This window comes from Lampetra fluviatilis, chromosome 4 (assembly GCF_964198595.1).
Source record: "Lampetra fluviatilis chromosome 4, kcLamFluv1.1, whole genome shotgun sequence".
NCBI lineage: Eukaryota > Metazoa > Chordata > Hyperoartia > Petromyzontiformes > Petromyzontidae > Lampetra > Lampetra fluviatilis.
The window spans coordinates 8,696,734-8,713,986 of NC_136278.1; the positions used below are offsets into that span (position 1 = coordinate 8,696,734).

The following is a 17,253-nucleotide window of genomic DNA, read 5'->3' on the forward strand; positions in this document are numbered from 1 at the left end:
ATTAAACAAATAGATTCTTTATTATCATTCTGTAATGGTGTGCAAAACACAAAGATAAAATACAAAAACAGGGGGCTCACTTGGAATTTATTTGGAGGGAATTTATTCTTCTTGTAACAATTAATAATGTTACAATTTTAATCAGCCTTTCGTGAAAAACAAACATTTAAAATTGCATGAAAATCCATGTCGCCTACCCAGCGTTATAGACAGCGTGCAAAGTCAGGCATCAGATCACCAAAACTATATGAATGAGTGTATGCTGCTATGTGAGTATAAGTGTGTGCTGTGTATGTGCTATGTTATATGTATGCGTGCTGCGTATGCTATGTATGTATGTTGTGTATGTGCTATGTGTGCGTGCTATGTATGAGTTTGCTATGTGTGCTGTGTATGTATGTGCTATGTATGAGTGTGCTATGTGTGCTGTGTATGTGTGCTATGTATGTGCTATGTATGTGCTATGTATGAGTGTGCTATGCATGTGCTGTGTATGTATGTGCTATGTATGTGCTATGTATGTGCTGTGTATGTGTGCTGTGTATGTGTGCTATGTATGTGCTATGTATGTGCTATGTATGAGTGTGCTATGTATGTGCTGTGTATGTATGTGCTATGTATGTGCTGTGTATGTGTGCTGTGCTATGTATGTGCTATGTATGTGCTATGTATGAGTGTGCTATGTATGTGCTGTGTATGTATGTGCTATGTATGTGCTGTGTATGTATGTGCTATGTATGTGCTGTGTATGTGCTGTGTATGTGTGCTATGTATGTGCTATGTTTGAGTGTGCTATGTATGTGTGTATGTATGTATGTGCTATGTATGTGTATGCTATGTATGAGTGTGCTATGTATGTGCTATGTATGAGTGTGCAATGTATGTGTGCTGTGTATGTGTTGTGTATGTGTGCTGTGTTGTGTATGTATGTATGCGATGTATGAGTGTGCTATGTATGTGTGCTATGTTTGCGCGTGCTGTGTACGCGTCCGCCACGTGCGCGTGGTGGTGGTTTCTGCTTCGCCTGCCGCTGCTCCCGCGTCACGACCCAATCACTTCCGGGTTCTCGGCGCCCTCCACCACCGCCTCCTCCTCCTGCCGCCTCTTGCCGCCCTCTCCGCCGTCTCTCTCCTCGACCCCCTCTCAACTTCTACACTTCTACAGGCGAGGAAGAACAACAACAACAGTAACGATACACGAAGGAGAGCGACAACGAGCCGCGGAGGAGGATAGAGGGGATAGAAGCGAGAGGGCGAGAGGACAGCCCCCCCCCCTTGGGCCTGCGCCGTTCGCACAACGCCGAACAACCACAACACAGCACACACGTGTTTGCTTAAGCCGCCTCGCCTCGCGTAGCATTCACAGAAACACACAGCACACATCACAGGCGTGTTAAAGGAAGCTTTGGTAATCGCAAGCAGCAGAAGAAGAAGAGGCGAGAGATGGCTGTTGTGCAAGACGCGGCGGGGCCTCCCCTTGACAGGTGAGTTGTGTGATGTGAGATGTTCATGGCAGAGGGTCCCATGTGTTGATGTGTGTGTGTCTGTGTGTTACAATAGACAGCACAGCTGGGCACAGCTTGTGTTTGCAGGACAGTAGCAGCTGGATATAAGCACACCCTGAGATTTGGGAGCGAGGCAGGGCCCTGCTTCGTGTCGGAAGTTGCCTTTTTGCCTTCCCCGCCACCGCTTTAATTGTGCCGACGTCGTCACGAACACACAGAGAAGCTTGTGCTTGTGCTGTATTCGGCGTTGTTTATTAGGATTATAAGATCGCCGTGTATAGCGCGAACAGTTCAAACGACGTTGCGGGGTGAGTAAACTGCGTGCTAATTGCCCCACGGTAAGTTTATCGCCCTATGAAGAAGTGTTGTGGGTCGTGGCGAGGTTGTTTGTGACACACAGACACACAAAACAACAACAACGACGAGTCAAGGATGCAACGAGACGTCGTGGTCTGCGACACGTGCGTGCGGCATTGTGAATGCGGTCATGATGTCATTGCACACAGAGCGAGCAGCAACACGTGCTTGTGGACATGGCTTACCATCGACTACACACACACGTGTGTTACTCTACACATATACTATTGTAAACACAAGATACCGATGCCTTTATGCGGAATACAACGTCGCGTGGTGTAGTGATGATCCGTAAAGTGTACACGTGAGATGTGACAGCTCCGTTGTTGTGTGGCAACAACACTCACACCGTGTGATTTTGTGCTGTACGGATACTGCATTAGAGCATTACACATTGCTGCTTTCGGGAATAGAGTTTACACCTTTGTACACACACTGGCATTGCAATGACATGTAATCTCATGTACATCTTCTTGGTTATTTCGGTAAAGTCACGTAGAAGGGAAATAATACAATAATAAAAATGTTTTATTACGGAAATAATAAAATAATAAAAATTAAACATATTATGTTACTATGTTTTATTATTTATTATTTTATTATTTCCCTTCTACGTGACTTTACCGAAAGAAACAAGAAGATGAATCCCTGCAGTCACGAAAGCTTTAAATCGAAATCTCATGTACACTCTTAATGTGCATCATTATCATATATTATTGAATCCACTGCTGGATGAAGGGCTCCCTAAGCCATACATAATCCTTGATATCCATACCTGTCAGCCCCTTATCAGTGCCCTAACTTACTACAGACCAATTCAGACCTTACTGGTCACCCCGTGCCCTTATAAATCTCAACGTTCATCCTACAAAGCCCCATCATAAGGGAGAAACACAAATACATGTACTAATATATCTTTTTTAGCCCGTATTTAAACGGATGTATGCTGTATGGACCTGAAAACTAAATTTTCCTGTACAAGAATACTGGTAAACATGTGGGTTGACAGCTATGGATATCACTCCAGCGAATGGGATCGTATACTCCATCAAAGCATTGCATTCGACTGCACTCTGGTATTTTTTACACTTAAATCCTAACAGTCGTACAATTTAAGTTTATGCAAAACAGCATTGCAAGGTATTGTACTGCAGTCCGGTATGTACGACTGGTACATTTCAGTGCAACAGTATGTAACGCTGTAAAGCCTTTGCAACATTCTTACAATACTGTGTATACCATAATTTGGTTGCGAAATACTGTAAACAATACCATATACCGCCGTGGTATTTTTTGTGTATAATATATCTCACGCGTCCATATAATATGTAATACACAAAGCCGTAAATAAATACATGACGAAATTCTATCATATTCTTTGGGTCTTTCGGTAAAGTCACGTAGATAGAAATAAAATTACAAATATCACGACGTTTCGATCGCAACGCAGGCAATCGTCATCAGGCGCAAGACGATTGCTTGGGTTGTGATCGAAACGTCGTCATATTTTAATTTCTACGTGGCTTTACCGAAATACCCAAAGAATATGAATTCCTGCAGTCACGAAAGCTTTAAGTCAAGAAATTAGATTGCATGTACAACATGGTATATTTAAATCATACTGCATATAATGATCCTGTTAATGTCAAATGACACAGTATGTGTACTATGTGTACCATACACCACGAAATAGTACGTACACTTACATATATTACATGATATCCATTGCACTAAAGTACAATGCATGCAATGCATTGAGGTTTGTATGAGCTGTCCAAGTGCTGAAGGTCTGAAGTGTGCTTTTATCCATCATACAAGAAGACCTCTAATTACAATGTGCAGTACAAAACTCTCCATGCAGCATTGATTTACTCCTGCATTGTGGGTTGTTAAAGTACTCTACTTGTGTAATTTCCACGTGTTGTATTTGTTTTATGGCAAATGCTTCGTTCACTACAGCACTGGCAGAACGTGTGTATGCAGAGGTATGCCCTTACAATTAAAACGCCTGCTATCTTACCCAATGTGTAAAAAAAAAGAAAGTATGTTTATATACAGGGCATACTAAACTCCTGCGGCATGGGCCAGAAACGTGGTCACAAACAAAAAACGGAATAAAACCTGAAAAATGCACAAGTGTGGTGAGACGTTTGCTTGGCATTGCATCGAGAGATAAAAAGAGGACACATGCTTTAGATAACATCGTTATGTGTGTTATATTCACTGTTTAGAATGTTAAGTGGGCTGGAGCTGAAACAGCTCGAAAGTTTGGAGAATGGTGGATGGTCAAGACTAACGTCAGATTGGTAGCCAGAGGAGGGAACGCACCCAAGAGCATGTCCACTCCAGAGATCTCATGGTTCTGCTGAATCTCAGAACCATGAGAGATGGCGACGGCTTTAGGAGGCCTTCATCCAGCAGTGGATGCCATGATCATGCTCTTGAAGAGCCCTGCTATGTCCTGGCCACTGTGTAGATATGTAATTTATTGTACAGGTAGTCCCCGAGTTACGATGATCCGACTTACGATATTTCGATCTTACGATGGCGATAGCGATACTACAAAATTGTAAAATATTTTAAATTTCGCGCGGCAGGCAAACGCAGCAGCGTACGAGGTCCGATACGTTCAATGCATGTTAAAAGTTTTTATAGCAGATAGGATTGTTTCCTATTAAATTGCAGTACATATAGGTAGGCTAATAATTTATCATGTTTTATTACTTTACATTTTGCAGTGCAATACAGTATTGTAATTAATAAATACATACAGTATATAGTTTATACAATACGGGACTGTAGATTGCTCTGTTTTACTAAATTATCACCATTCTTTAAGACTCCTGGGTATGCTAGGCCATCTTCGACTTAGGATATTTGTGACTTACGATGGGGTCGTCGTAACGCATCTCCTTCGTAAGTAGAGGACTACCTGTATATTGTATATCCATGCATGCATAAAGCTTCATTAACCATCTTCTTGGTTCTTTATTATGTTTTATTTTTATTATTGTATTATTTCCCTTGTACGTGAATTTACCGAAAGAACCAAGATGATGAATCCCTGCAGTCACGAAAGCTTTAAATCGAAACTTCATTAACAATGTTTTTGATTTGTTTACAATTCATCTGTGTTCAGCATTCTAACATAACATCAGTTTTGGAACGAATTGTCACGATTCAGAGTACTAAAATATGTTTTTAGTTTTGTTATTTAAAACATTGTGGCAATTTACGTGAACCCAATCATCGTCAGCCACTGGCTATCCACTGCTCGATGAAGGACACAATCGCGCTCTTTCCATCCCTCATGGTCTGGTGATTCCACAATCCATCTCACTGCTGGGCATGAACTCATCCGATTGCACCATTGATGTGGTGGTTGCCCTCTCATGCGTGTTCTGTCCTTTGGTTGCCATTCCATCACATATTGTCAATCGGCCATCATCCCTCCGAGCAATGTTTTCGGTCCAAACCCACTTACTTTCCGTAACAATCAATACGATGTTTGTGATTTTGGATTCGTTTCCAGATCTGTGTGTTCCTCTTTCTGTGCCTCGGTTGCACTCAAGCACACACGCCTCCACGTTTCTTTGTACACTTTTCAGTTTCTGTTCCGTTTTTTTGCCATTGTTAAGTTCATGATCCATACGTCACATCGGTTAATATGCACCGATTGAAAAGTTCTTCTTTAGACAAATTGGAATTTGTGCTGCTCGATTAAGCTGCTTTCCAAAAGCACTCCAACCATATGCTCTTATTTACCTATTTAATCATTGTATCCCGATATGCTTCAATAACTACCCGAGGAATACATACTCTCACGTGGGTTTTCATATATTACAAACATCTAAGACTCAATATTTTATACAGTACGCAATGCATATGTCATGAGCTTTAGAATTTGTATTAAAATATAAGTTGATGAATGTTTTCACCCGAAACATCTTGCGGTTCGAGAGAATGCGCCACTGTGCATCTTGTTAAGAGAGGGTGCACAGTGCCTGTGAGTGTTTACTGATGGCATTATAAAGAGCACTGCCTCCAGTCCTCTTTCATGTAATTGGGATGCACTAGTGGGATCCTCGGATTACTCATTGATCCTGATATTTACCATGGGACTGAATGGGGAAAGGTAAGTGAACATTTCGATTGACAGGCCATACTCAATACCCACACAAGACAGAACTCTTGAGAGAGGTCTTGTTGAGAATTTACTGTAATGCATTTTGAATGCACAGATATGTCCGTTGTTTAATCTTCAGTCCTTTGTCAATCCACACCGGTGTTGGTCACGGTTTTATTTGTTATCATACTTCACGACGCACGTCAGCGCAGATTGATGAAGTGGGACCCATGGGTGGTGCAGATGCCACTCGCTTCTAATGTTCGCCGTGGCTTGGAATTGCGTTCAGGTTGCCTGGCTGAGAGCCCAGTGCGCTAACCACTGTGCCACCACTCTAACCCCTGAATTGTACTATGCTGTAATTACACTGCTGCCTCTCGAGGTTTCGTAGTGTTGTTTTTATATCAGGATAGTGTGCTGCTCAATTAAATGCAATTATGATAATGTATACCGTATTATGCTAAACTGAGGGCAATTTGACCCATTTCAACATCAGCTGTTGGTGCATAATGCGCATGTTGTCTGTTGCTGGCAATAGCAACTTGTGCTCCAGGTCCGCTTGATGGGGTTCACAGTTTATGATAAATGGACAGCATGATTCTTTCACACCATAATTATCTTTGTGAGCCCTCATTTTTTTCTGTGTGCCGCCTTTGGCTTGAATACAGTAATTTTTCAAGGAAATTACCAAGTGCAGCCACAAACCGTCAGGGAAGGCAGCGTGACACATTGTGAATTAAAAGGGTGGTTATGTATGGGGTGTAGATAGAGTGTGTGGTGCACAGAACTTAATTTTTCTTCTTTGCTGTATTATTGAACATACCCATTAAGCAAGTACATGACTCACACAATTATATTGGCTTCTGGAGTTCCACTTTCTCAAAAAAAAATTCATGACATTGATACATATTTTAGAATTTTAAGAAGTTTTTTTTATACATTTAATGTTTGCTGCTCAGTATCTGCCAATAATAAGCTAATGTCTATCCGTTGACTTTTATTTCAGAGCACCACAATAAGAAATGTGGTCTATAAGTTTATGAAGACAGAAAATTTTCAAAATATTTTGGTATATAATATATGGCAGGAAAGCATTATGATTCCTGTTTAGTCATAATACATTATATACATATATTTTCCTTGAAATTTCTGTTCTCTTCTTGCTTTTTTAAAATATATATTTGTGGTCTTTTTCTGCATTGAGATTTTTGTTTACCATTCTTTGTTTGAATTGCAAGTCTCCCTTGCAGAAGAGACCAAGGTGTCAGTTGGCTCTTACCTGGTTATAAAGTATATGTCTATGACTCATTCTTTCTAACATTTCTCGGTTCAGAACAAGGACCATTGCCCAACACGTTAGCTTACTATATATCCTGCAAAAATGGATGAGGTGTCATTGTGGAGGATTGTTGGAAATACTACTATAGAGGACTTCTGAAAGGCTCTTATAATTTTGTTGACTGACAAATGGACAGACAAATGGAACACCGGGCTTTTATAATAGCTTTGTATTTGTGTATATATATATTGTTATGTTTTTTAAGAGAAGACAAGTTTTGAAAAATATTTTTTTTTCCCAAAGCCAGGTACTTCCTACTCGTATCATATAAAATAAAATCACATTTTAGTCTTATTAGCCAATGGGCCTTTTCGACCGCTGTTTTCTTGCATCATTTAAGCAGGCAAACTCTGGATCGGTTTTAACTTTTTACATCCTGAGATTGATCAACAAAGTCAGACCTGACTGCCGATGACACTAAGGATTCACAAGGTTAACTTGACCTTGATTTCTGATTTAAGACCATTGTGACCCAATAAATGTGTGGTCCTAACAGACAAGCAGACACAACGTTGCTTATGAAACGCTGAAAGAAAAAAACTGGTTTAGAGTTTTCTTGATTAAAACATGCTGCTGTAAAGCATTGTGTCTAGGCTGTTGAACCAAAATGTTATTTTAACTTGGAGATACAGACGTTTGTTTATTAGTTAAATCACCCATACTCATCCACGATGACACAGATTTTTTGTACAAATGTATCTTTCGTCACGATGACACAATGATTTTTTGTACAAATGTATCTTTCGTTTTATAAATGTATGTATACGGGAGCTGCACGGTGCAATGCAAAAAAAAGCATGGAGAGATGCATGCTTGGAGTTACATTGGGAGACCATAAGAAAGCCATATTACTGTTTAGAAAAGTAAAGGGGGCTTGGGCATAATACATCGCGAGAAGAGATGATGGCCGGTGGTTGAGACTAACGATTGCGTGGCAGCCAAAGGAGCTAACGCACACGAGGAGACATTTACCGAGAAGATGGAGCAACGAAAGCCGTTTGTGTGCAGGTGACAGATGGATGCCTACGTCAACGATGGCAGCGGATTGGGGAGGCCTTCATCCAATCGCGGATTGATTGTGGCTGGTAATGATGGTGAGCAGCATAGGTTTTGGTGGATAGCTCTTGCATATAATGGAGCGTTTTATTGAACAGCTTGAGACTGTTGATGAGGCTCAAAGTCAAAACTGCTCCAGAGTTTGTGCGATTAAATGCACAGGAGCTGCTGGACTAAAATGTGTTTGATACTCTTTTGTTCTTTCGGCAAAGTCACGTAGGTAGAAAAATAAAATAAAACAAAAAATAATATATCACGACGTTCCGATCGCAACACAAGCGGTCGTCCTCAGGCGTAAAAAATAATCCAGCAGTGGATCTGCTGGACCAGCGAGAGAGCTGTTACAGCTGTGGCTATCGAAACATCGTGATATATTATTTTTTGTTTTCTTTTATTTTCTACCTACGCGACTTCACCGAAAGGACCAAAGAGTATGGATTCCTGCGGTCACGAAAGCTTCAAATCAAGATTAAATTGTGTGTTATTATGTTCATTAAGTTGTGAGATCGATCATGAATGATGATTGTGCAAACACAGCCCCTTTATATGTTTTTTTTTAAATGGTAATATTGTTACTATAACCCAGCATGGTGAGGTCTTGTCAAACAAACCCCCATTACTGACATCATCCAGCAGTGGATTTACAATTGGCTCCAAATAATTATTAGTTCATTACTCTTGCAGCGCAGTGGTTTTATTTAATTTCTGGTCTCTCTGTGCTCTAGGTGAGACAATCAATGTGATTGGCTCATCATGCGGCTGTGTCACTTTGAGTCGTCAAGCTTGAGAAACCTACATTTTGAAACTGTCGTGCAGACTAATATGCACGCTAGCACCCACACACTGCAGCCGTGATGCCACCCAACCAATGGCATACTTGTTGCCATAGTAATCCATTATCGCTGGTAGCCTGTCTGCCCTTGGCTTCGTGCTGTGGTTGAAAAATCTGCCGAGTGTAGCGCTCGAGTGGCTGCTGTGAATATACTGTACCACGTAGACAGAAGAGGGTAGGCACAAAGCAAACACGGCCGCATCACTTTCCCTTCCTAAGCCAAATGTGCGATAGCGAGGCGCGAGGTTAACGTGACCTTGATTTCTCTGGCCCAAGACGATTGTGACTCAATGGATACCGCGAAGTGGGACCAGGAAAAAAACCATATGTGATTCAAATCCCACCACCTATTGTAGTATTAGATTGTTTCGTGTTTAATTATATCCACATTTTGCCATCGGCACGGTCATGCCAATAGAGTCACATGTTCGGTTTGGTAATGACCCTGAAGTGGCATAGACCTGTGCCCTAACATCCTTCCAGGATGTAATAACATACAACAACCTTGAGACTGTGCTCTTCACTTGTGCAATTTTCTGAAATGGTTTATGGTTTCCCATCTCCAAAACCATTCGTGGAAAGGGCAAATTTTTTTTTTTACATGAGCAGCAATGTGTGTGTGTGTCTAGTCTGAGCCAACCAAAGTGACTGTGAGGACGTCGTTTAATCTCAAGTGACTGCCCAGGTTAGAACCCAGCGTCTCGGCGATTCCGGCTTAGTGCCACGATGCGCACATAAGCGCTTTGCCCTAGAAACGGCCAGCCTTGCTGGGAAATATGGTGTTGTTACCGCTCGGGGAAGTTGTGCATCATTATTGTCAACGTATAAACTCATTGAAACCAAACATAATGTTTTACGCATTACGTATTCAGAAATACGAATACTTTAATAAAAAGAAAACTAAAGTAGACACATTTATGTGATGTTTTCTTTATGATTTGTGTTTTTTTATGGAACCACAAACATACTAACATATATGTTCACCCCAATGGCTACCCCCATTGGCTAGTGCTTTACTAACCCGCCGGCCTTTCCTGATCTCCCCTCTGTCATCACTCATCCTTGCTGCTGTCACAGCTCTTTATCGTCACTGTCCTGCTCCACTTGTTGTTGCTGCTGTTTTTGCCAACTCCTCACCCTGTGTCTCGTCCCATGTCTCTCACCCGCGCTTCTCGCCACGTCTCTCGCTCTCTCTGCCCATGCCTCAATCACCTGGCTCTCTCTCTCGCTCGCTCAATGTGTCTCTCGTTGTCTCACTGTGGTCTCACTCTCGTGTGTCTCCCTTCCACGTTTCACTCGCCCCATGCATCTTTCAACTCCCTTGTCCTGTGTGCCTCTTGCCCATTGTCACTCTCGCCTTGTTTCTCCCTTACCCTTTGTCTCTCTCACCCTTTTATCCTGTTGTCCTTCCCCCGCACCTCCGATTAGCACGGTTGGCTACGTACGGTGGGAAAGATGTTCAACGTACATACGTACATCTCTCTTCTCTTCGTGTCTTATAATTTTTTCTTTCTCTTTCTCCATGTGTCTCTCGCTTCGGGGTCATTATCCTCAAACATGTTCTAATAGTGGGGTACAGCAGAGGGAAATGTAGGAAATTGCATTGTTGTACACTCTGTTGTACTTCAATGCTTCCGTGTCGATGCTACCCACCATCACCAACCCACGCTGACCATCATGTTCAAATAACCCCTATGAGACCCGCACAGTGTGGGGAGGCCCTGGCCCAGCAGTGGTTTGACAAAAGGTTAGGACTCACACATTCACAGAAAGGGGGGGGGGGGCATCTTCATATGTGATGCAAAGTGACTCTCCAGCATTTGTGATTATAGTTGGGGTTTTCCTGTTTGGTATTACTCTGCAATACATGCATGCACTTTTTTTGTTACGTATTTATACAATATTGCATGATGGTGTGTGGGAAGTTTATTCTTGTAAATGGATTTTAAACACGGAAATTAATTCAAGAAATACATGGCAAATGGGCATGTGTCTAACGCTGCAACACAATCACATTTATTTGTAGATTAAGGAATCCTAAGACAGTGATTACATTTGGGGACTCAATCGTGAACCGCTGTGGCTTGTTTCCTGGCCAAATAAGACTAATCCAATTCGATGTCACAATTTTCCAGTGTCATCCTTATTTTGTTTTCCAGCCCCATTGTTTATTTTTACACGCGTTACTCATTTGCTGTGCCTGTAAAGTTGAGCTTTTCCATACTTCACATGGAGAAACCAATCAATGTTCACCGCTGGAGAGAGAAGCTTAGACGATAAACAAAGTTCGATGCTATTTGCCGTCTCGTTTCATTCTACTCTCTTTGGGATCATATTGTGACCGGAGTGCACATCTGATGTGAATAATAGCACATGCCATGAATGGAATGGAGCGTTTCAAATGAACACACTTGGACTGCCCCCCTCAACACTCCCCTAATTTTCAGCAGTCCACATGCAACGTTGCCCAAATTATCTGCCCATCTGTCTGCTCGTATAGCTGTTGTCTATTGATTTATATTCTTTCGCATTCATATGGCTGTCTGGTGTAACAGTGTCTAGCCTTCTGTCTATCTGTTCCTTGTGCATGCATCTGTTTTTTTAAGTATTATCAATTCATATCTGTCTTTATAGTAATTCCAAGGTACATATTTATGTAGTTGTGATACTGTATGGAGTTAGTTATGTATATGTGGAGCCTTTTTTGGTTGAAGGTGGACGAACATCGAGGTGGGTGTGGAGAAGTATAGTACAACAGTGAATTCTGCTGCCTTGCCCTCTGCTGCCCACTGTGTCGAGTAATTAATTTTAACCATTTCTGAGTTAATTAAATTTTCCAATGTAGATTTCGAAGTGGCTTTAGTGGTATCTGGCATTTTATTTTTATATTTCCGTGTAAATTGCATCTTATTTCCAAGATGCTGCTCCATTTAATCGTATGTAACGTAAGGATACGTTCTGTTAGTCAGCACCTGTGATGGTCAGAATGACACATGACCACCTTCATCTTTAGTGCTGACATTGACACATTGTTCAAATTGCGTACTCGTTTTTAGTTTAGCCCAGGCAAGCAAAATATAGTCGATGCATTTTTAACCACGGTCAGGAATTGAACTTGGCTTGCATGCATTGCAGTGCAGAGCTTTAATCACTGTGAAATGGGCTTCCTAGATAAGAGACATTGCACCCACCCACACAGATGTTCACTGGAAGGAGCCTGGTCACATCGCTTTAATGTAAAATCCAAGGATTTTTTTCTAAATATCAACTTTAATTATGGCTTTGTTCTCTACATGTCAAATTTAATTGAAATAAAGTTTGACGTATGTAATGAATACCTTCATATGTGGGCTCTTTCATGATAGACTAGGATGGGCTGTTAACATTATGAATATTGCTATCACCATTTATTACCAATGAGATGCTCTCCGTGTTCCATTATGGAGCTGTCTTAATCACAGCTTTCTGAAGGGTGAGGTCAAAATAAAACTTCAAATCATCACAACCTTCCCTTGGCTCCCAATCGACCTCAGGACTCATTGAGAGGATTGCCCTCTTGGTCTTCAAGGTCCGACAAGGCCTCATCTCTTCCTCGCTCACCTCAATGCTCCTGCCCTTTCCGCATTATCCGCTCCAGCAACCACTTCCCCCTCCCCCCCCTCTTGCCAGTTTCCCCTTCACTGGCCTCCAATCAGAGGGTCATCACTGCTTCTCCATCTATTGCCCCCACTGTTTGGAGCCCTCACTATATAGCAAATAGTGCAAATGGAAACTTGACAAACCTTGTCTCCATTTGCCATGGTCAACCTCATACACCACTTGGCCCACCATTTTTCAGTCCACCCTATTCTGGATTTGAAGCTTTCGTGACTGCAAGGATTCATACTCTTAGTTTTTTCGGTAAAGTCACGTAGGTAAAAAATGACATTAAAATGTTATTGTTTTATTTTTATTAATTTTTATTTAATTTTTTACCTACGTGACTTTACCGAAAGAACTAAGAGTACCACCCTATTTAATTGATGTAAGTAATAATAATGGCATTGCATCGGTTTGGATGGTGAGATCTCAAAACACTTAGAGTATGGGAAGGTGATTAACTTCTCTAAAGGATATCATGATGTCGGGTGGCTAAGGAAAGCCTGCATGGGCTAACTGAGCTACTTTAATCCGCTATGAATCTACAATTGATAGTTCTCCTCACCAGCCCTACCGCCTCTGATATTTACACTGCATTTAAAGGGTAAATTATGCATGACCCCTCTCATCCACCTTCCTATTATAATTCTTCCTCATATCTCTGCCCCTCAGGATTCTTTAACCGGTGGCCCATAGGCCATATGAGGCCAGCAAAGGGCCAAAGGGCCTTTGCATGACCTCCCAAGCAATGGCTCACTGGGAGATATATAGCTTTCCAAGATATCGAGAGATACAGATTCGTGAGATGAAATATGGACAGATGAGGGGATCTGTAGATGAGAGATTAACAAGAGCCAGAGATGGGGGACCTGACATGCAGACTGCTAATCAATCTACAGAAAATATTATAATCTGCGCGCCAATTCATCCTGTTACAAGTGGATATTAAGCATCATCCATAAGCGGTCCCAAATTCATATATCTGTGCATCAGAAGTGGTCTCCCATAAACACTGCATTCAACCTACTATCCGTGGCTTTTTCGATAGCAAAAAAGGGGCGGCCCGAAAGTGGTGGCAAATGAATGCTGCTCTGTTATCCGCTTGCCGCGTGGATTGCACAAGTAATTTCTGCGGATGAACGCGGATTATAGGATCTTTCAATAGTGCCCCTTCCTCCACGTCAGCAGATCTGCTGTTAATTGAACAGTTTTTGTCCACTATTTTTTTGAATGGTGTACGTATGTTTATGGCCTGTTTAATTTGTACGTGCACACAGCCATCTCTTGATGGTTATGATGGCGACTGATAAATAAACTTCATAGCCAAGAGACCATTGGGAAAAAATGTCTCCCAAGACAAACAGAGCACGGTGGACATGCAGAGTATACAGTTCATAAATGTATTACTCATTGCTCAAATAATGTTGTTGCGAGTCTTTTTTGTGCATTTCTTTGTGCATCTCGAGATATCCATGGATTCAGACATAATTCCAAATTGTATTGCAAAATTTGGTACGTATTTTGACGATTTAGCTGCCCTTGATGATGTTCCAAGGGAAGTTAAATGTGGCGCCTAGCGTTTAAAATGAAGGGATAATGGTACGCGTTGGGTACTGCTCTGCTTGTTTAAAGTTTTTATTGCGTTTTTATCACTTTAGTATTTTTAATAAATATTGTGCTGCGCAGGTACACTTTCAAAAGATCTTGATCCTTTTTACATAGGGCATTGAATGTATCATATCCCCATTATTATTTTCGTGATCCCTCGGCGCGCATTTTCTATTCATAGAAGCACCGATACAGTGTACGTTTAAAAAACATTTTCCTTTGTGTGGGTATAAATAATGACATGGCGTATACAGTAGGTACATGAAAAACATCGTAATGTGTTTCCTTGCTTGAGTAAAAGCTTATGGTAATAATGGGAGCAGATGAGAAAAATACATTCACTAGCAATGTTCATGCTTAATAATAATAATGCACCTAAAACATGAGATTATAAGCTACTTTGAAAGAATGCTGTATAACATCATGTGGCAGATGGGTGTCACGTATGATTTAATTGTCCTCTGACAATTCCAATATCTTCAAACTATACAAAGGAGCGATTAAAAAAAAACTAGCTGCATCAAGATGGAGTGACCTGTTAGCTTTTATTTTATGGGTTCTGGTAGTAATTGAAATACTATGAATAAATGCAGTACACACTTGCAATCCAAACACAGCGGTCTGTATCCCATTTTTTTGAGGCTACGGGGATGTGAGGTCTCATTTTCAAGATCAGTGGTGTGAAGCTGTCTTATGTCGCTAGGACACATATTTTCCAGCCACTTCTCGCATGTTACGCCTATTCACATATTTTCATTTGCCGCTAAGGCAATATACGTCTTAATAAACAGTTAAACAAGAATTATTGCAAAACATGAAAAATACAGTGTGGAAACTCAATGGCGTATTGGGAACCCCCCCCCCCCCCACATAATATCCACTCGCTAGTTTACCAGATACATCTTTATATGTTTCCTTAAAATAGCTACGATTTGAAAAAGCAACAAATGTCTATACTACTGATCTTATGGCCTGACCTATACTAGGTTAAAGGAAAACCTTTAGAAAAACCTTTCAGAATCTGCATTACAGGGAATTGATTAAACTTCAGGTGGCTGTAAAAATAATAATAGATTAATGTAATGGGCATACATAAACGCGCTTGGTATGGGTTTTTTTTAATAATAGGAGAAAGGTTATTTTTTAACGAATGTCAGTGGAGCAAGAGTGTTGCCCCCCATAGGGCTCAGAGGTCCATGTTACAGGAATAATGGAAAATGTTACAGTGGATGGGTAATAATGAAATATTGAAATGTGGTGGATGAACAAAAAAAAGAAGTGGGAATAAAGTTTGGCAGTCAGTTTCAGGGAGTAATGAACGATGTGTCAAACTCGGCGTTTCCAGTTTTAATATGTGGATGTCCCAACACCCGCTGACGTGTTCAACTTTTGAACATCCCTTTTGAACTTTGTGCTGGTAAATCGCTCGTGTAACTTATCACAGTCATTTACATGTGCAGACTTCTCTTTCACCTTAGCCAGCGACAAAACGGAAATAAATTATAACCCTGTTTGAGGGCCTGCATTGTTGTCTTGGGAAATGCAGCTGGTAAAACTGCATTGGTTAAAGGTGCACGCCTGCAATTGCTTGCTCACATCGCGTCTGGCCAAAGGGTCTCCGTTAGAGGGAACTGCAGAGAACCCATTTAGACAGTATTTTGTCTACTCTTCCATGCTGGCGAGATGTTTTACATGAGGTGGGAGGACCCACACTCTTACACACATGCCGATTGACTAAACTTGCAAACACGGGATGGACAGACGCGGGGCGGCGGGGGGATTTTAAGAAACTTACCCAATGTTTGAACCCCCACTTTGGAAGACCGAATTAAACCAGTGCCCTCTGGATTGCAAGTTGTGTGTTAACCATTCACCCCACGGCATCATCCCATGCAAGCTTTTCCCTTGTGCAGGCTGCCTCATCATAATCCATCGGGCGGGTGTGTCGCTTACACGTTGATCTGAGCATGCTCAACCAGCCCAGCTCTGAAAGTGGTGGATCACACACAGGTGGCCGCAACTCTGCACGTTTGTTTCGGTGGTGGGAGAGTCGGTAACAAGCGCAGCGGGAGGAGCTTGGTGGCGTTTTGGGGAAACACGACGTTCCGTGGGTCAGGTTTTTAGTGCTTGCCCGTTGGACTTCTCGACAACATTTATTTTTAAGCTCGCACAGTCGAGACATCCCAACTAAGTGTCACGTGGGTGGCGGCTGGACACGATGTGAATGTCGCAGAGGACACGTGTTAATAAGCAGCTGAAGCAAGACCGTAAAAAACGTTGCTGCACATGGGATCTTTCCAATCAGTCATCCCTGGTTGGTGTCAACCCAGGATGCCAGTGGTTACTTCTGGGTGTACGACCATAACTTTGATGGCTCCAGAATTCAAGTTGCTTCCTCTTTTACCGCATAAATGAGAGCATGCCCAGTGTTGCTTTTCGCAAAGGGCACAAGGACCAGTGCTGCTAATGAGCACTTGTTTCTTGGCCCGGCTTCTATCCTCGGCAAAAAAAAAATGTATTTACCCTTCCCTCGTGGTCATGCCAGGTTGCTGCAGATAGTGGAATCTTTATATTGAAGGTTCCATACTGGTTTTAAACCAATTACACGAATTCCTTATGTTTCCAAAGGTTTGTCCTTGGTGAGTGGAATCAAACCCAGGTTGCTGTGTTTGGAGCATCGAGTTTGCTTCGAATGACGGCAGCCTCTCTTCACTTCTGCCTGAGCACGGCGATTCGTAAACCCGTCCCTTCTCTCGCAGGGCATTGCCAAGCCAAGCACGGAGCTTTAGTGG

General features: G+C 41.8%; 1 protein-coding gene across 1 annotated transcript in view; it reads left to right on the forward strand.

Moving 5' to 3' along the window:
- The first annotated feature begins 1,050 nt into the window (after positions 1-1,050).
- Positions 1,051-17,253, forward strand: part of MARCHF5 (membrane associated ring-CH-type finger 5) — a 191,849-nt gene continuing 175,646 nt past the window's right edge. Inside the window, exon 1 of the mRNA XM_078855518.1 lies at positions 1,051-1,483. Within this exon, the coding sequence (XP_078711644.1) occupies positions 1,443-1,483 (41 nt within the window). The 5' untranslated portion in view covers positions 1,051-1,442. The remainder of the gene's footprint in view (positions 1,484-17,253) is intronic.